Source organism: Manduca sexta, chromosome 10, assembly GCF_014839805.1.
Source record: "Manduca sexta isolate Smith_Timp_Sample1 chromosome 10, JHU_Msex_v1.0, whole genome shotgun sequence".
In the NCBI taxonomy this organism is placed as follows: domain Eukaryota; kingdom Metazoa; phylum Arthropoda; class Insecta; order Lepidoptera; family Sphingidae; genus Manduca; species Manduca sexta.
In genome coordinates, this window is record NC_051124.1 from 1969752 (window position 1) to 1990410 (window position 20659).

Genomic DNA, 20659 nt, shown 5'->3' on the forward strand with positions numbered 1-20659 from the left:
TAAAAGTAATAATATATTCTAATAATTCCATGATAATATTATCATATTAAATAATAAAAAAATAACCTTGCTGGAAAGTCATAAACAAAAAAAATGATTTTTATATTTTACAATACGATACAGCAATCGTTTATTAGTGTTGTATAAAAAAATAAATAACAATCTGTCATGTGGCTATATTTATTTTTTTGGAATTTACAATACCTACGTATTTCCCAATGACTATAGGTATTTCCCGAATATATTTTTCTATTTCTCGCAAAATGCCTAATGTCAGACCAAAATGACACGCGTCTACATTGTCTATTATTCAAAATTCACAAAAGCATGACGGCGAGAACCTCTTCGAAAATATTCGCAATCAATTAAATTAAACAGCCCACTCGATAGAGCGACGGCTACGTTGTTTATTCGTGATACTAAACACATTGGTGATCAGGCATGATGGTGGAAGGTTCAGCATTTACACGGAGCGATGTGTTCCAAATGGCTATACGCGTCGCATTTGTGTCGGCGGTGACTTATTTCTCTATAAAGTGGCTAGTGAACCAGATAGACCCCACGTCGAAGAGTCGGAAGAAGGCCGAGGAGCGCGCGCGAGAACAGTTACGCAAGTAAGTATCGATCGTGGGAATCATACGTCAATTACTCTGTTCTTCTATTTGTGGACTCATAAAGCTTAGTTTGGTTTTTATGTGTTTTCTAATTACAACTTCCTTTTACCGCCGTACTTACATCCAATTAGACATTGCCCAATTTAGGTTATAATTTGCACCTGTCAATCATTAACTTTCGGTAGAAATTTCTGTTGTAGATGGCTCATGCATTTATTTGAGAATTGAGTAGAGTCCCTGTTAAAAGGTTTATGCCTACAATTAGAACATACATAATGAAAGGTACAATATTTTCTTTTAACACCTATGTATCTTACCAATATACATAGGTGTTAAAAGATTTATCAATACTATTTTAAATCCTCAAAATTGATATCTTAGTTAACTGTGCTAAGAAGGTAAAGCTACAAATATCTTTTTATGGTATCTGGCAACTTGCCAGTTTAATATCCAGCGCACCTATGTAATGGGAGCAAAGATCCTGTTGTATTCACAGGTACAAGAAAATATTTAAATAAGTTACTGTGATCAATTTAACTGTGGTCAAAGCTTATATTGGCATTGTTTTTGAAAATGTTTGGATATTTTAAATTGATCACTTCCGTGCATTATAATCGAATTTATATCCACTGAATGGGAGTCAGTGAAATGTTTATTAGAAGTAATCAAAAGCTTCTGAAGTTTGGTTCATAAATAGATTAAGTCCTGAATATAGGCTAGGTTTTTTTTGGAAAAGTGTACAGTGGAATACACTCTCGCAAGACCTCATGACTGATTATAAGTAGAAGTTGTAAATGTGAACCACTCATATGATAAACTATGCCTGACCAAATTAAAATCTTTTTTTGGTTCTGCTTATAAGAAAATATCTCCTATATTGTAATATTTCTACATATTAATATAATGTTGCAGTTTTGTAGCAATTTTAAACATTAACAATGTATGCACAATAAGTTATATGATGCAATACTGCTATAAGAAATTGCAATGTTTGTTTGTTAATACCTTATACATAATTAAGGATTTTATAAACCTAAATTATATGTATTACATAGTTGTGTGTGAAATAAAAGGGCAAAATCATTTTAATAGGTACTGGATCTGATAACAAAAAAATATAGTATATGATAAATACAAATAATTGAAATATTTCTCCAATCTATATTTTAAAAAAAGATTTGACTTAATGTGAGGCGTCTGAAAAATAATAATAATTTACTTTTAAATATTGTTAATTAGCATAATATATAAATTGGTTTAAGAGCGTTTACGTGCCGCGCGTGAAGTCAACTATAGGTAATTCTTCGCAAAATTCACTCACACAGAACCGTTGCGTAGCTGTGTGCGTAGAGTTAGCGCGCGTCGGCTATCTTTGTAGTCAGACCAACCAATTTTGATCTTTTCGCTTTAATTATCTAATTGGAATGTAACTTATGATTTATGAATTTATGATAAATGTAGAATTCTATTATTAAATATATAAGAATTCATCATGAAATAGTTTATATGTATCATTTTGTAATTATAAAAAAATAAACATTTTTAACAAATTTTAACGGCAATTTTACAAATTGTTATTTTTCACTTTTAAATGCAAATGCTTAAAAAAATTAAGCATTTGCATTTAGAAAGTACCCTTTAGTAAAGTGGAGCTCATCATGAAGCCGAAAGATAGGCACCAGAACTCCGTAATCAGACAATAAATCAGGAAAATTACTGTGCTACGATGTTTATAATAGACCACATAATTACTCCATAGATCTGCAGTTTTTAATATTTAGCGTATTGAAAGTTTAAATTAAGTCATTAGAAATTACATATTGGAATTTATATTTTGAGTCAGAAGGTGTATGTAATGAGATGTCATTTTTAGGTGTATAACTAAAGTGAGAAATAAAAGACTTCTTTTTTCGGAAGTTGGTTATATTTTTTTGGATAGTTTTTTTTTAATAGGTATTGCTTCTCAGTGACATCGATCATCAATCGATCGATTGTACATCCATGTATAACAATTTACCAGTTTTGTAATAATATATTTACAATAAAAAGAATCAAAAATAAGTTAAACATTTTGTTTCGACCGGATTCTCATGAGCATTGACGAACCCGGTAAACTTTGGAGCGCTGTAACAGCGTTTTAAATGAATGAAATAAAAAAAAATTATAGGTAACAATTTTCCTCAAAAGATCATTTACAAGTTAGTTTGAGGTAATTTTTTTGTAAAATGTAAAAAAAAAGTTATAGAGCAAAAACGAGAACTTTTATAAACATTTTCTCACATTTTTGCTTATAACTTCTTTAATTTTTAATTTAGGGCAAAAAGTTATATAAACATTTGCTACAAATTATGATTTTACAAAATTTATGTAAGACGCATAGTTTCCGAGATATCGCGAAAAAAGTGTTTTCACCCCTTTTTCCATGATGGCGGCCAGGGGACAAGGGGGGCGACCTCACAAACTTGAGATTAAGCTTCTATTGACCCCCACACATGTTCTAAAAATAAAATTGGGTCCTCTAAAAAATACAAAGCTCATGTAACATTTCAATGGGCTAATTGGTTTTAGCTTAAGGTTATAACTTAAGGTCCATTTTTCATACATTTTGTTTCACCTTTAATCTGGGTAACTAAACAAGTATTGACAAGTAAAGAATTTAAATTCACGTCTAGTTAGTGATTAGTTCTCGCAGTTGAAAGAAAAACGTAAAAATAATTAATATGCATGGATATTACGGCCTTTAAAATTTCGTCGTAGTAAATTTTAAAGGCCGAAATATAGCCGAAACAAAATGTATGAAAAATGGACCTTAAGCTATAACCTTAAGGTTCCATTTTTTTCCTTTGCTATGCTCAAGTTTTTAATGAGTAAAAAAAGCAACAACCATAACTACAGACGCATGTTATAACATTAGTACATCAATCTTTTAGCTTTTGCTTTAGCCGAAGTTTCAGCGTTGTTACGTTTCCTTTTCTTGCCTAGAAATAGCTTTACTTCCCATTGTGTCTGAAACATAATAATATAATAATAATTTATAGTAACTACTAAAATTATTGTCAATCATTAAAGAAAAAATATTTTACTTACTAAAGTACTAAGATGTGGCAATCACTGTATACACGTGACTATTTTTTCTACGCACAGCAAAGTCCAACTGGAGTCTCGCCGGAGCGACGAGCGATACGTCCTCTCTCTAGAAAGCCTCAAGGCGGACTAATTTGAAACGATTTGCGCGTTGCGTTTTATAGTGGTATTTAAAATATTTATAGAAAAATAACAGAACTAATTTTGTAGAATTTTTAAATTGTATGTTTTTAAGAAGATGTTCTTCTATTTAGTAATCCAATATTATATTCAATTAAGTAAGATATAGTGATAAAAAAAAATCATTTAAATGACCAACATTTCTGAAATTTTCGAATTCTTTGAATTTTTATTTCTCATGAATTAAACATAAAAAGATATTTTTTTCTCTACTAACTTTTTTCTTCAGGATCTTTTTAGTTAGATAAAAATAACATATTGTTATGTTCCTTAGTGGTTTAAGATATTTTGAGCTTCGAAATAGACGTTCGAAGCGCAAATTTGAAAACCTCTGTTCAGTAATCATTAAGGCGATACCTCAAGGTCCATTTTCATACATTTTGTTTCGGCTTTAATCTGGGTAACTAAACAAGTATTGGCAAGTAAAGAATTTAAATTCACGTCTAGTTAGTGATTAGTTCTCGCAGTTGAAGAAAAACGTAAAAATAATTAATAATCATGGATATTTCGGCCTTTAAAATTTAATATGACGAAATTTTAAAGGCCGAAATATCCATGATTATTAATTATTTTACGTTTTTCTTTCAACTGCGAGAACTAATCACTAACTAGACGTGAATTTAAATTCTTTACTTGCCAATACTTGTTTAGTTACCCAGATTAAAGCCGAAACAAAATGTATGAAAATGGACCTTGAGGTATCGCCTTAAACAATTTACAAATACTCAATAAATCTAAAAATTTTCTCTACTAACTTTTTAGACAACAAAATTTTCTATAACAATTACTAATTCATATGTTTTTAAAATAATGTTTTGATGGATATTATCTCCTTCGAAAAGTGCTGTTTTTGAGACATACGGCGCGCGTATGCGTAAACGCTCTTAATATGATTTACTCATTTGTTATACAGTATTTCAAAAGTTTTTATTTTTATAAGAATTCTTTTCATACTTATGTTTTCATGGTTATCTTGTGTGTTAAAAATCATTCATTACACATGGTGTTTAATATTGGGTAGTTGACTTTTTTTATATTGTATTGAAGAACACAAATTAATTAAAATTTTACTATAATCTCACAAAGTTCTGATTAATGTTTTGTTATTACTTTAATATTATAAATAATTATGAATTAAAACAATAATGCATGTTCATCTTTATTAAGGAGTTATTTTTAAGTGTCATCAAAGGAAGCAAATGAAACATTACATCATCTTTCTTTCTGTCTGGCCTTTAAAGAGTTGTATTTTATGCACTATAATAGGCAGTGGGCTGAAGTTTTCTCAGTAATAAATTGTGACGGTCTTCTCAATAAATAATTACAATTAGCAACAGCAAAGAAAACTTGCTGTGTAATAGATCTGCTATTTAGTTTTTTAGGTAATTAAATACCTTTAATTACTTTTTAACAACTGCCGTGGAGGTGTAATTGCTTGTGAAGCAGAACGTACACTTGCGGGTCTGGGGTTTAAATTATGGTCAGGCAAAGAGATATAGGATCAGCTTGGAGTCTGGAATTCATGCCTGATATGACAATAGTCTCGCCCCATCACATCAGGGGATGGAAGACATAAGTAAAAACAGTGTTCCTTGGTTGCACCTCTGCCCACCATTTCAGGGATAAAAATGTGATATATTTTATTTATTGTATTTAAACCAAACAAAATGTCAACTACCCAATCATGTAATCTACTGCTAGTAGTGTGTATGCGTGGCTGTATTTCCAACTCTGCATGTTAGCATTAAGTTGTTGATTTAAACGGCCACTGTACACGGTGCATGTGTTAAGGGTGTCTTGCAGAGCGGGCCTCGGCGGCAAACACTCCCTGGCGCTGGACAAGCTCACCGACCATGAGATGATTATCGCCTCGCAGCTGGTTGTGCCTGATGAGATCAATGTGAGTTATATTACATATATTAGAACAATAATTTTTCCTTAAAGTTTGTCAATTATAAGGAATCTGTGCTTAGCAGACGGCACTATATATTATATAATACAGGGCTAGTATTATTATTTAATTGCCCTGCTATTGAGTAACTGGCGACTCCTTCGATTTAAATTATATACCTGATATTTCATATGTACAAGTTTGTGGTGTTTAAATGTTTTTTGGTAGTAAAATATGAAACTTAAGAGTTTTACTATTACGAAGAAGTAGGTCTCTCGTATGCCGTAAACTCGCTGGGTAGGTATAGCAATGACTATTTCTGCCGCTTATTAGTATTGTTGAATCTAAATTTACATACATGCACAACTCTAGACTGTCCCATAGGGGTAGGCAGAGATTACTGACGGCCACATGGTACAATATTGACAACCCTCTTACACCTCTGTTCCAATTTCAAGAGAAATATGCAGATAAGTTTCTTATTTGTAAAGCTTTATCCCTATCACTGTTATTGACGAGACACTTTTTTGTTGACTTTCCTTATTCTATGTCTATATCTAAAATTGACTGCAGAGTGCTGTTACTGCTTGTTCATTACTCACATCTTGAAACATTGGCAAGTCAATTTCAACCTTCATTTTTATCTCATTGGACTTACTTTTATTCGCTATTGTTAAAATAATTATACAATGACACATTGTAATTCATTGTAGTGGGTAAATACTATTCTTATTTTCGTCTACATGCGTTGGCCTTGTTCCATAATATCAATATAGTTTTAGCGCATCAAATAAACAGACGTCTTTTGGATAAGGATAATGCCATAGTCAAGCTTAGAATCAATAACTACATGACATAAAAAACTGTCTCCATCTCTATTTGAAAACATGCAAACTTTACTGGTGGTAGGTTTCTCATATGTGACAGTCCGTCTGGGTGGTTACGCCGCAATGTCTATTTCTGCCGCCAAACAGCGGTGTGTAGTCACTGTTGTGTTCCAGTTTGATTTTGTCATTAGTAGCAGCGTAAATATATTATAGAACAGGGTTCCTGGTTCTGAACCTAGGTTGGGCACCACTTTACGTGGTTTTTTATGATACGACTTGTCCAAAACGGGATCGTTCATTGGTTGATGGTTGATTGGTTTGGTTGATTGGTTGATGACCGGTAAAACCAATCCAAATCATTTCTTTAACATGCTTGAAAGTATATGCGGTGGCACAGTAAAATCATCATTGATTGTAAGTTGTTATTGTATGACAATAAAAACATGTGTTGTAAATGATATCTGTTTTGAATCATAACAACGCGCTGTTGAACTTGTATGTTAAACAATCTCGTGTGTCAGTGGGTTTCTAAATTGTCCCTGAGTTGTATTCAAACAGACATACAATGGGACTTTTATACCGGGATAAGTCTGATGCGGCCGGAGCCGCAGGCAATGCCCAGTTTAAAATGTTAATAGGGTATTTGACTTATTTTTATTTATGGGTGACTGTCAAAAAGCAGAAAAGGGACGTAATGCTTGCATGTGACATCAGCGGGAATTAGGGGGCGTCCGAAAGAAAAAGATGGAGCGATATCCCCACCTCGCGCCCACGCCAGTATGTAGCTATATTTGAAATTTGAATTACTGCCTCATTCCTTATCGAATTTTAAGGCTGTTTTCATAAACGAACTTCTTTTTTTATTGCTGTTACATATTAAAAAGTGCACAAAATTAAACATAGTCCCATACCCTTACATGTATACCGATTAGTGATAGGTTATTTCACTAGTAAACGCATTTCTGTCTACATTTTTTGTTACGTGACTATGAATAGTTCAAATAATACATATTATCTGACATTGCAGGTGAACTGGAAGGACATCGCCGGACTAGACCACCTGATCCAGGAGCTGCGCGAGACAGTCATCCTGCCGATACAAAAGCGGGACCTCTTCGCGGACAGCCGACTTACGCAGCCACCTAAAGGAGTACTTCTACATGGACCGCCTGGTAAATATTTTATTCCTTTAACACCTCGGGCTATGTTTGAAAAAGGCGTGGTGCTATGTATATTTATACTTTTACTTGTTTTATTCTGTTACAACGTGGTATTGGTTTTTTTTATACTTGCAAGGCATAGACCCCACTACACCTGCTGGTAAATGGAGTAGGGTTCATTAGAATGTCGACTGAGGAGAGACGATTACCCCCCGGTAGGCGACACTATAATGCCGGCCTGTTGGAACCGACTGATCCCGGAACGCGACAGACTTACGTGTGCCACTATGGTGGGTTTTAACACATCTTTGTGCGGATGGATATAAAACATATCCTACCAACAGCAAAACACGCTTTGTTTGACACACTTCATCGTCCATTAAAGATTTGGCTCAGTATTTTAGTTTAGTGTCAATGTATTTGTGCTAGAAACAACCTCACAATAATTTGCTGAGATTCAGATCAAGCACGCATTAGTCCACAATATATTGCTACTCAATCAAGGAGACGATGTCATCGTGTTTTATTATATGGAATCATATCCAAAAATCAGCTGTAAAGATGTCAAACAAACTGCGACAAACAATTTCGTTATCGATTTGATGATATCGATTAAAACGTTTATAGAAATCGATTAGTCATATTCGTGTACATAAATGCAAATTATGGATTTAGCAACACTTATTTCGCAGGCTGCGGCAAAACTCTTATAGCGAAGGCAACAGCCAAGGAGGCGAACATGAGCTTCATCAACCTGGACGTGTCCCTGCTCACGGACAAGTGGTACGGCGAGACGCAGAAGCTGGCCGCCGCCGTGTTCAGCCTGGCGGTCAAGTTGCAGCCCTGCATTGTTTTTATTGGTATGTTTTGGTATATTTTGCTTTCATGTTCACTTAGTTATTGAGAGGCTTTTAAGTGTGTTTTAATATACCTTGACGAAATTTTATATGGATCTGTAAGTTACAAGGTAAATAGGGATTTAGTTTGGGCAGAAACGTTTTGAAAAATCCTAATCGTGTTCGGTTTTATTTCATTATCGGGGCACCCTGGGGAGTGCAACATAGTTGATAAATCGCGAATAGGTAGAAATTTTAACAGATGAACATTTTTCATCGCAGACGAGATCGAGTCGTTCCTGCGCACGCGCACGCAGCACGACCACGAGGCGACCGCCATGATGAAGACGCAGTTCATGTCGCTGTGGGACGGACTCATCACCGACCCATCCTGCACGGTCATCATCATGGGTATGTCTTCATACATCCTTGTAGCTTATGCCATTTGTTTTATGATAACACTATAAAATGGATCTAAAATTTCGAATTTGTCTCTTCCCTTACCATTCATACAATAGCTAGGAAATGCTAAGAGTATACTTTAAGTAGATTTTTGGCATTCAACATCGCCTTTAACCACCCACAATATTATAATATGCACAACACTAGAGGATATGTTACAGCCTTGTATATTTTGTAGACGCATGGTGTAAATGATTTATATGATTGCAGGGGCTACGAATCGTCCGCAAGACCTGGACAAGGCGATCCAGCGCCGCATGCCGGCCACGTTCCACGTGCCGATGCCGAGCGACACGCAGCGCGAGCGCATCCTGCATCTCATACTCAAGTCGGAGCCCGTCGCACCTGACGTATGTTCTACACGATATTAATGTTGAAACCCCATTCATTGACTTAAAAACAATTCGAAATCATAATTAAGGATGTTAAATTTAAATTGTCTAAGATAAAAAAAATTAAATCAGTTTTTGGAAGCTTTATAAATAAAAACATGCATAAAGAACTCATATAAAAATACAAACCGTCATTTTATTCACTAAAAATAATTGTCATATAAAAAAAACATTTGAATATAATTAAATAAGTAAATGATCTCTTTATATAATTTAAGTGCTTAACCTCACTATAATAGTGCAAAAGGGTACTAGTACCCATAAACACTACAACCTAATCAATTTGTTATCAGATCGACTACAAGCGTCTGGCGGCGTCGACGGAGGGCTTCTCCGGGTCGGACCTCCACGAGCTGTGCCGCCAGGCCGCCGTGTACCGCGTGCGGGACCTCGCCAGGGACGAGATGGCGCGCGAGATGAACCAGGTAACACGCAAACTGTAACCTACTTGTAATACTTAACCTTGTAAAATTCCTGATTTAAAAGAATTCTTGCGAAATATAAATAAAGTCCCCTGCCGCGTCTGTTTGTCTGAACGCGATATACTCAAAAACTGCCGAAGGGATTTCGATGATATTTGGTATTGAGGTAGTTTGAAACACTGGGAAGGTATAAGCTTTTTAATTTAAAATATATACATAAATTAATTAACACTACTCATGGTACTAAATAAAAAAATAAGTTTTGTTTTCTCCACACTTTGCTTTATAATCGCCACTGCGCGTTTTTTATGTCTAAGACTTAAAAAACAATATCACATCCTTACGACTCTTTCAATTATTGGCTTATTACTCAATATTTTTCCTCAGAACAAAACAAACAACACAGACTCAGACGACGAGTTTGTGGACGCCGTCCGGCCCATCACGATGGAGGACCTCCGCCTCTCGCTCAACAAACTCAAGGAGTCCAAGGTCCAGTGCGGGTCCCTCGCGCCGAGCATGCGGATAGAACTCGACTAGCTGTTAATGTAAGGTACTCTGTGGGTACCTTAATGCACCAAAAGGTACTGTGTAAGGTACCTCATTCGGTCGTACTTGTAATTATTTATTGGGTTGTGTTAAAGTACTGTTAGGTACCTCGGTAGGTAGTTTGGGTACTAATTACCGAGGTACGTTAACCGGTACTAATTTGCCTACGTTTAAAAGGTATCTTGTTAAATATTTCATACTCACCTTAAAGGTAACAAAGATCTATTCAAAGTTTACTAACGGAAAAGGTACAAAAGAACAGAGTACCTTGATAACTAATCTGATAGGTACCAATGAGGTACCTTACTTAGTAATACTAATGAAAGAGGTACTAATCAACCTAAAAGTACCTGATATAATAGAATTGATTTTTGCTAGATGTACGAAGATAATGGATTTGGGTAAAAATATAGCTGGTTGTTTAGCCTTGGAATTGTTTTTAGGCACCATCTCTTGGTTCCTACCTCTATCCTGGTGCATTAGCTTTGATTTAAGGTCCCATTAAATTATGGGGATTCTAATGTCAGGGTATCATAATGAAACACTATTATTCATTAGTATAATTAAATTTGTAGTACCCATACTTTTCACATAGTTATGTCCTCTAACTTAACAAATATAAAAGTTGATTAGTCTATCGACAAATCGACCAACAGATCCGTAATGTGCGGGACGCATTCAAACATACAAATGATCGATTCGTTCTACCTATAATTTTTATCCAAACCCATTATGACCGTTATACTTAATGTAATAGAGTCCACGGAATGCATTTGACTTAGTCTCCAGCATTTCCTAAGTTGATTCTAGTCTACACCGACTATACACAGTTAAATTACAAATAGAAAGAATAGTATGCCATTAGTAAAGCAAGCTACCGAACATACGAGAAATCGTTACGATTAAAATATACACTTTGAACTACACCATTCTTGGACCTATAAGTCAAAGAAAATCGTACTGAAGTGTATTTTATCACAAACGTAACGATTTGTCGGTACGATTTTTACTGTATTGCTAGATCGTATTGTATCGGAACTTGTGTGTCGTATTACATGATGACGGACTCAAAATCATATAAACACAATGATTTCCTTTACTTTATACATAGTTGATAAATTTATTGTTACCAGTTAATAATATCTGTGGAGTATTTGATCATTAGATTAAAATAAGACAAAAATTTAATTTAGTCAGTGTTCAAGCCAGAACAATAATTAAAATTAACTATTTTACGCTGTTCTTCAAAAGTCGATAGCATTTTGTAGCAATATTTCAAATATATACGCTTTTTGGAATTCAATAGTAGATTCCCGTGGCTTTTAAGTCAAGCAAAATTGAGGCGAATTTTGTTTAACAGAACTTGAATTACTATTACTGACATCATTTACCTACAAAAATGATTATCATATTAAAATAAAAATAACTATTTTCATGGTCAAATACTCTTATGTGAACATAGAATGATAGTTTTCCTTTTGCCAGATTTTACATTACTTGGGGGTTAGGGAAGTTCTACAGTAGAATATATATTATAAAACATGTTATATTTGGTACTGAAAGAGTCGATAAATTGATGTGGTGAATACAGTAGTGGAAAACTTAACACTAATTTAATACCAGCTCTGTATTATATACTCCACTGCTGGGCATGGGCCTCTGTACTACAGAGAGGGTTAGGCCTCAGTCCACTACGCTGGCCTGATTCGGTTGGCAGAGATGTATCTAATAATTTTAATTAAATTACCTAAACACGGAAACTGGTCTTTCAGAATGTTCTTGTCTCTGTAAAAATATTCTCATAGAAAATAATATTTGCCAATTATATCGAAATAAACTTCGATTTATATAGTGTAATTATCCTGTCATATAACAGTAATGTATAGAAGAAAAAAAACTATCCTAAAATAATTATAGAAAAATCGTGCTTGAATCATCAACTAAACAATCGATTAGGTCTTAATGTTTATCCCTTTTCAATAAATAAATAATTCGAAATAAAATTAGCTATATCGAATTTACCTTTTGTTACTGCATTCACCACACACGACTTTAAAATTCTGACGTCACATGCCAATGCAGACACCATTACGTACATATGAATCGAAATAATCTTCGTCCTTTTCTCACAACATGAAACACGCTATATGTGAAAGAGATAGAACATATTTATCGTGTTAAAGTAGATGAATTATATCGATATTGTCGTTTTGACTTTAAATAAATGTTTATTAAATTTATCAAATTATATATAACATTTCTAAGGATTCTTGCTGTATGTGTGTTCAGGTCGATGGAACTTTTCGATAGTCATAATTTAGGCAAGAATATGTTGATGGACAGGCAAGGTTAACATGGTAAAATCAAAACTTTCTTATTGGAATCGATATAAAAAAATATAATGCTATTGTGATTAACTGTTATACAACGAAATCATTAGACACCGAATATTGTGATGTCCAATTCGCCGGCTATATTCTTTAAATGGAAACCCAACATTGCATGCACACAGCTTGGCGGTAAAAATAGACATTGGCGGTCCTTACATACTAGATGACACCAGCATGCTCGAAAATTTGATCTCGCACTGAATACACAGATGGCAAAAATACTATACTTTGAAATTAAAGTGTATATGTGATTCGATATGATATTAGATATGATGTTCATAAGGCATTTTTGTCCTATAGGGCTTAAAGAAGTCTAGATTTAAAATCTATATGTATGTGTATTGTATATGTGAGAAATTATGTGTTGTTGGTACATGCTATAAATTTTATTGATGAGGTATTGGCGTGTTGATAGTGTGTAAAATTATATGTTGCATTGTCGATCATTAGTAATACAAGGTTTTGGTGCAAACGTTCGAAAATAATAAATGAGTAGGGTTGTGCTATTGTAGTGTTTTTATCGATAAATATGATTGTTTGCTATTAGTAATTGGCTTTAAAAATGAATAAAATTTAGGTGTGTTTGTTGCTTTAAAGCTTTTTCTAGTTTTAATTTATGATCGACAATGCAACATGTAAGTTATGCCTATATGTTTTCAATATTAGGTGTGTGACTCAATAGAATAAATCTCTTAAATGACATTCGCAAGATATAGTTTATGAGTCTACAATTTTTTTTAAGTTTTAGTATGTTTTTATTGCTGAGTTATTTTTTTTTCATTTATCTAAGTCTGAGTTTCTTCAAACACTGTCTACTCATAAAGCATTGATAATTGTCTGCAACTTACACATTGTGATCTCAACAACCATACCTTGCGATTGCTATGAGTGTGTGCATTTCATTAGGCTGTAACTATATTTTGTATCGTATATGTTGCAAGGTGCGGGCTGTGTCAGTTAAATTGTTATAGTTTTGTAGTTTTCGCTTTGAATTTATCGATATTGTAACATATTGGTAGAATTATATAATTGATTAATCGATGAAATGGTGAATGCATATCGATATTATTGTTTAAAAAAATCGAATGTGGATAAGACTTTGTTATGCCATGTTTTGCTATGTCAACTTTTATAGATTTTCACATTTAAATAAAGTTTAGCAGCCTTTATATTTCTAGACGTATAGCCCACGAACAAAACTGACTATGCGCAATTTTTTTTTTGTAGATATTATTCGGCCCCACAATTCGCATATTATATTTGTGTTCTATGGTGCAGTCATGTTCTAATCTGGTAAAAAGGTGGTTTTAAATCGGAATGGGTCCAAACATTACTTCATTTGGCCCCCTTTTAGCCAGCTTATCTGCTAAGTCGTTTCCTATAGACCTCTGCCTCCCGTATTCTGCCGTGTTACAATATCGACGTCTCGAGTTTTGCACAAAGTTTGGGGTATCAAAGGATATAAATTAGACATAGATGTAGATATGCTGTAAATATTGTACGTGTGTGCGTTGGCAATGCTGTTATGCAAAATGATTGGAATTGTATATCGGGTTTGGATATTGTGTTATAGATGATTTATAAGTTTTCTTGTTTCTTTAATCGATATTCTTGTTGTTGCTGGCGTCGACTAAAGTAGAATCGGAGCGCGCCGAATCGATTCACAAGTACGCGCGGTAATGCGGCGTGTTTCTAATGGGTGATGTATATTGCAACTAATGCGATTTTGTATGATTCGACTATGACAGTCTAGTCGAAGCTAACCATAATAGTGTTCTCGTTAATCGATTCTTGGAACTCGGTATGTTTAAACATGTTATCGATACATCCGTTTTTAATGCACGATCCTAATCTTAATCTTCGATCCGATCTCGAAAATAAAGCAAACAAATAGTCATTTGTAATCATGTTAATAAAAATCATTTTTCTCCGTTCCATTTTCGCGATGACCAGAAAAAAGGATTGGGATAGTTTATTGAAAACGGCGGTTACTGATTTGTTAAAATAGTTCACACTAAAGAGGTTTATGCGAATGAAGTGATTGTACCAGTATGTATTTCAGAGTTTAATGTAATTACAACTTTTGCATACAAAACTTACTTAAATATTATTTGTATATCTGTGACCATTGACAAATCTGCGGTCGGAGTTAACAATTTGGAAATGCAAAAGTTTAATTATATTTTTAACGATATTTTCCTTTCCATCTATCATTGAAGTATTCTCGTGTGTTCGACATTTTATCGAATAATGCAAATTTATAGAACAATCTTTTATTACTTTCTATGCTGTTCCTCCTTCAGGAAAAGATAAAATAATGTCATCGTTTGAAAAAAGATTCAATCAATTTAATTCCATAAGTCATGAAGCAGAAATTCTTAGAAAACACTTCAATAAACGAGTACTTCTTGTTCACGTCATGAAATTTATACATTCTAATCATATAAAAAACCCCGGGGAATTTAACACTCATATTTATTACAAGCTTTAAATACATTACTGATTTGAAATCTTTGTTTTCAAATGCAATATATGACTTATGTTGAGATATTTTCACCCGACTACGAAAAGGAGGTTATAGGTAAATGAAGGAAATAGAGCCATTTCAATATTACTCCAAGAGTAACCGACTACAGTGTTGCCAGAAGGTTACATTTCTTACATTTTTCGTTACTTTTGACCTCGCGTAACATGTAAGTAATTTTTATATTTAAGGCAATTTTCGTAACTTTTGAGAACAACGAGATTTGTAATACAATTTTTTTATTGTAAACAGTTTACGAACGCATTTCTATTCAACGCATCCAAATTGAACGCACCTAAAACTGGCGGGTCTAAAAAGTATTTCATTCCATATCACACTTAGAGGTGGCTCGCCATGACAAAATGAAACGTATCTTGCATATATTAAAATTTGATTTTGCTTGAGTGTGCGCGCGCACATTTCGTACTTCGCGATTTCCCGCGGTTTCGTAGCTACAGAAATAGTAGCCCAAAAACGCGTAAATTAAAAAAAAAAACAATAATGTAACTTTTGCAGCAAAAATGTAACATTTTAGGAAACGAAATGAAACTTACGGCTCAAGGGCCCTGGCAACACTGGCCGACTATGATGATGCGATAAAATGTCGAAGTCGCCGAGAATCGGACACATTTAAAGTTTTGTAAAGATAAGAACTTGCGACTTATGTTACGGTAATAATGTTTTGATAATTTTTTTGTGTTAGTTTGTTTTATTTGTAAACAGTTGCGTGTCCGTTGTGCGCAGTTATATTTATTGTGTACATAGCAATAAAATGATTAGAAGGCAATTGGTTTTTATTTGGATTTCAAATGCTTTACACACAGATTAAGAATTATGGTTTTGAATCTGATGGACTTGTTCCTGGTAAATAGCTCAACCATTTTTTTATCCAGGTGGCAAAGTTGTATTATATTTAAAATGCACAAAGTTCACACAGAAATATGAATTAAAATGTAGGTACATATAATTTGACCAAGAGAATAAATAATCTGCTTTGGAGGCGCCACTTTAGCTTTTTCGTTTTTAAGTTAACATCAGAAAAAGACATTAGATAATTGACCACCACATGGCAAGGTTTTTTACCTTCCTAGTTATGCTATAACTAGTTTATTCCTCGCTGTGCCCCATCCTTACTTTATAGATAGTCTCTATAAGTTTCAAATTAATTTCATTTGACAGGTATATTAAACGACTAATGTAGACAGTCATTTATTTGGGAGCTTAGATTTCTGTTTTTTTTTTTTGTTTTTTTAAAGTGATCCCACTGCGCCTAATATGTAAGCGGAATGAGGTCCAATAGAATGGTAACTGATGAGAGATGATTACTGCTCGGCAGTCGACACATTCATGCCAGCCTGCTGGAATATGTTCTTAATAAAAAATAAAAAAATAAAAATGCTTTATTCATCACGTAGGCGAACATAGTTGCACTTATGATAAGTCAAGGTACATGAGAATATTTAATTATTACTTAATTAAATTAGCTTATATAAACAAAGACAATTTATATTGAAAATAAAATAAATAAAAATATACTTAGTAAACAAAGAAGCCAGCTCGGGCTGGCAGGGAAGAAGAAATAAAATGATGTATATATGTATTTTTAAATAAGCAATAAGGGAGAAACGCGTCGCGTTAGATATACAAAGGCTGATCCCGGAACGCAACACACTGACGTCGGCCAATATGGCGGGTTTTGACACCTTTAACGGTTGTCTCTATTGGGGCGAATATAAATATAAAATTAATTTAATTATGTACTACAATGCGTAACAAAGGTTCCACAAAGCTGCTTGATGGTTAAAATGGAAAACACAGCGTCTACCCCGAAAAACTTGCGTATGAAATACCCTTGTTCTTCTTCTTTTAAAAAAAAGATGGCTCCACCGTTTTATCGTATGATTTTGCCAATGTCGAGTAGGTAGGAGTTTCAAATGATGACATGAGTTTAAATAACTAGACCTGAAGTTAACCGAACAAAAAAAGGGTTTCTGTGAGTAATGTCACTTCCTCTTCGAAGTCTCGACAGAGTTGCTGTGGTCATGTTTGGGTTTATTTATTTATTTTGTAATGTCCACCAACAGTACATATTACATCAATCAATAAAAAAATCAATAAGTACAGCATCATTTGGGTTGCAATGTATGCACTTAAATAATATCAAATCAGTCGAGTACCTTTCCTTTATGAAATTTCACACTGAAAGAGCCGATAATGAGTGTAGTTTGCGAGTTCCTAGTAATAGTTTTATCTTTATGTGTTTACTGTTTTGCAATAAGGATATAATAAAAATAGGTCTATATCGTTATGATAGATATTGGAATAATGAAAATATATTATAAACATTGTATCAACTGGTTAAAACAACTGCAAAATAGATAACGGTTTTGACGACAGGGATTTTTTAACGGATTCATATTGTAATTGATATAAATACAAAATTATTTTGCGAAAGATACAAACAGCCATTTTCAATAAACGATCTCAATCTCAATCTTCAAACCGATTCCGAGAATGAACCAATCAAAATAGTTATTTCATATGAGTTCATTTGAAAGCATCCAAAAAAACTTGTTCTGATTGGAGATTGTTTTACCTACTTATACCGGCTACAGGTACTTACCTATGTAGCTATACAATATAACATTCAATAATTAATCCAATTGTACTTCAGTCAATAACGTGGATTACTGTACGTCAATGCTATAAACACAATTAAATGCAAACAATGTGAATTGTAATTGTACTGTCATGAGTTTCTACATTAAAATTAGTATTTTGGTTATTCAACTGGATTTGTTGATTATTTCAATAATTGACGGATTTTTGACGGAATTTGTTACAACACTGAACAAACAACCATTAGGTTATAGGTATAACTAAATCTTACAACGAAACTCGATATAATCTTATTCATTCTCTGATCTCCTATTCGTATTGTAAAAACTACCCTGCAGAATGTATGTTGTTAGTTTGCCTTCGTTATTCAAGTTCCATACAGCAAACATAGCCTTTGATATCATGAAGGCAATACTTTGGCAACAATCTCGTAATCCATAATTTTTCTCTCAAAATCACTTTTAACCTAATCTACACAATAAAAATCTATTACACTGTAAAGTCGCTTTTGTTTTACGGAGTTTCATTATGAAAGAATGTAATAAAACGCTTCCTCGTATCAATCATATAATATATTAACAACATCAATAAGTTAACATCAAAGACTTCCGACGTGCAGTCAACAATGATTTGTATTATAGCAAGCCATTCAACTTTGGCGATAAAGTGTATTACGGATAAATTTTCTTTGTAACTAACAAAAAACTATGAAATCATTGTTATTTTTCTTTGGTTTAAATAGCCTCAAATTAGACTAGAACAACTATGACGTGAATTTATTTGGTAGTTGCTATTTTAAAATCAGTTGTCATGTTTACACGGACCGTTGATTATAGTCATTTAGTTCATTAATTGCCGATGTGGTTCAGACATATAATCGGATTCTCTACAGGAATATCAGGCACTTCTTCAACAGGGGCTCCCTTTATCGCGATATCGGCGCAGCTCCGGAATGTCTCCTGGTTTCCACAGCCCAAACCTTGAGATCCGTTCTTGCAAACACCCCAGTTGTTACCAGCAGTATATTGCCACTGAAGCACGCAGTGGTCGCAAACCAGGCCCTTTGGTAATTTGTACCTGACATTGTACTCTCCAGCACTAGGGGGATAGTATTTAGTTCCTCCCTCTTCTAACTCAAGGAGGTATTTGAAGCATTCATCTTCATTGTTCAGAGGGTCGTCGCAGATGCGAAGTTCCCAGTAGCCCTTGTGATAAGCGGTGATGGCGATGATGGTGTCGATTGTTTCTCCCGGGGAGTATTCTGCATAAATTGTGCCGTCGCCGTATATGCCTCCCAGCTCATGTCTTCTTGGAGCGGGAGCGTCGTATGGATCGCCGCAGATGCCGCACCTGGGAAATAACAAATGCTGTGATAAGGATGTTGCGCTGATGGCAAATGGATATCAGGAAAGTGACCGAGCATAAAGTCCAAAACCTGTATGCAACAATAAAAGTATATTGCAAGAACGAAAGAGGAACAGGAATAATTTAAAAAATAAGTATAATTATAAACTTGCCGAGAAGAAAAGAGGTCATAAGTAGCTAAAAAATAATGGCTTCCGAACTGGCCAGCGCACACTTACAGATGTATGTATCTCGTTGTTATCATCACAACGAGCTAAGTTCTTTACATAAGGACAACCACAATTTCCATTGAATAAATGTGAATCCCTCCTAGCCGAATTTTGGCCACGGCGGCCAATCCCAACAGAGATCAGCCGGGTACGCAGGATATATTATAGTGCACAAGTGTGTGCGCAATACACAGGTCCACTCCATGTTCCTTCACTCTCGTAGTTCGCTGAGATGGCAATCCGACATGACCGGAGAGAGATCAGGCGCAGGACCAACAGCTTTACGTGCTTTCTGAGGCACGTGGGTATCACACTGCCAACTTCCTGACTCCGAGCTGCGACAGTAATTTTTAAGATGGAAAAACCCAGTCACAATAATTTGGCCCGCCTCGGGATTCGAACCCAGGACCTCAGCGCGGTAGTCGTACTTGTCCCATGTACAGTTACAATTTCGCCACCGAGAGAATATATATAATCCAAAATAAATATAACCCAAGCCGAACTTACTTTCCACCATTTACCTCCCACTGGTGGTAAAAGCCACCGCAGTTTAGCCCGTTGTCATCGTAGTTCGCAGTCCTCTGGTATCCAAAGCGCCAGGCCGAAGCCCTCCCTACAGGTTTGTGCAAGCGACCGTGGCCCATCACGCTAGCCACCAGAGCTGCCAGCACCACCACCGATAACTGCATCTGAAATATATTTTAACAAAAGTAATTACTTAGAGATTCTTTGGTGAAGTGAATTTACACAATGACAAAACAGAATCGCTTGTGGAAGCGATTCGAGTTGCTAATGTAAATTAAGGTATATTAATGGATGCACCGATAGAATTTTCGACTACACTGTACTATGGGATACGGCCTACCATCAGATCTCATTCATTTTGTCGAGTTAAAATTAAATTTGCTATAACAGAATTTATAAATACATTAAAAATAAATATCAATACTTACTTTTACAGGTAGGTGTAGACACTTGAACATATTCGCAAAACGACTGCAAATTATTGTTGAATGTGTACATTTATACGCAAAACTTATTCATAACGTTATCAGGTAGTCTCCAAGATTAAAGCAGTAATAATGAGCAATAGCAACAATAATAGCGATACGTTTGAAGTGGTTAATCTCTCGAT

At 34.5% G+C, this 20659-nt stretch overlaps 2 protein-coding genes across 3 annotated transcripts; one reads left to right on the plus strand and one right to left on the minus strand.

Moving 5' to 3' along the window:
* Positions 1 to 280: 280 nt before the first annotated feature.
* LOC115441777 (ATPase family AAA domain-containing protein 1) lies at positions 281 to 15377 on the plus strand. 2 transcript variants are annotated; one of them, XM_030166678.2, is made up of 8 exons: positions 281 to 614; positions 5670 to 5778; positions 7624 to 7768; positions 8449 to 8616; positions 8875 to 9003; positions 9265 to 9404; positions 9740 to 9871; positions 10256 to 15377. In XM_030166678.2, the coding sequence occupies exons 1-8, from the start codon at positions 442 to 444 to the stop codon at positions 10406 to 10408; spliced, it is 1149 nt and encodes a 382-aa protein (XP_030022538.1). In that variant the 5' UTR covers positions 281 to 441; the 3' UTR covers positions 10409 to 15377. The 2 variants fall into 2 exon arrangements, with proteins under 2 accessions (XP_030022538.1, XP_030022539.1); XM_030166679.2 differs by having other exon boundaries at positions 5682 to 5778.
* Positions 15378 to 18504: 3127 nt separating this feature from the next.
* On the minus strand, positions 18505 to 20659 carry LOC115441821 (the record flags this gene model as incomplete). The annotated part of the gene is given in 3 exon segments (XM_030166735.2): positions 18505 to 19300; positions 20032 to 20213; positions 20478 to 20659. Coding segments are annotated over 3 exon segments (714 nt in total). The 3' UTR covers positions 18505 to 18798.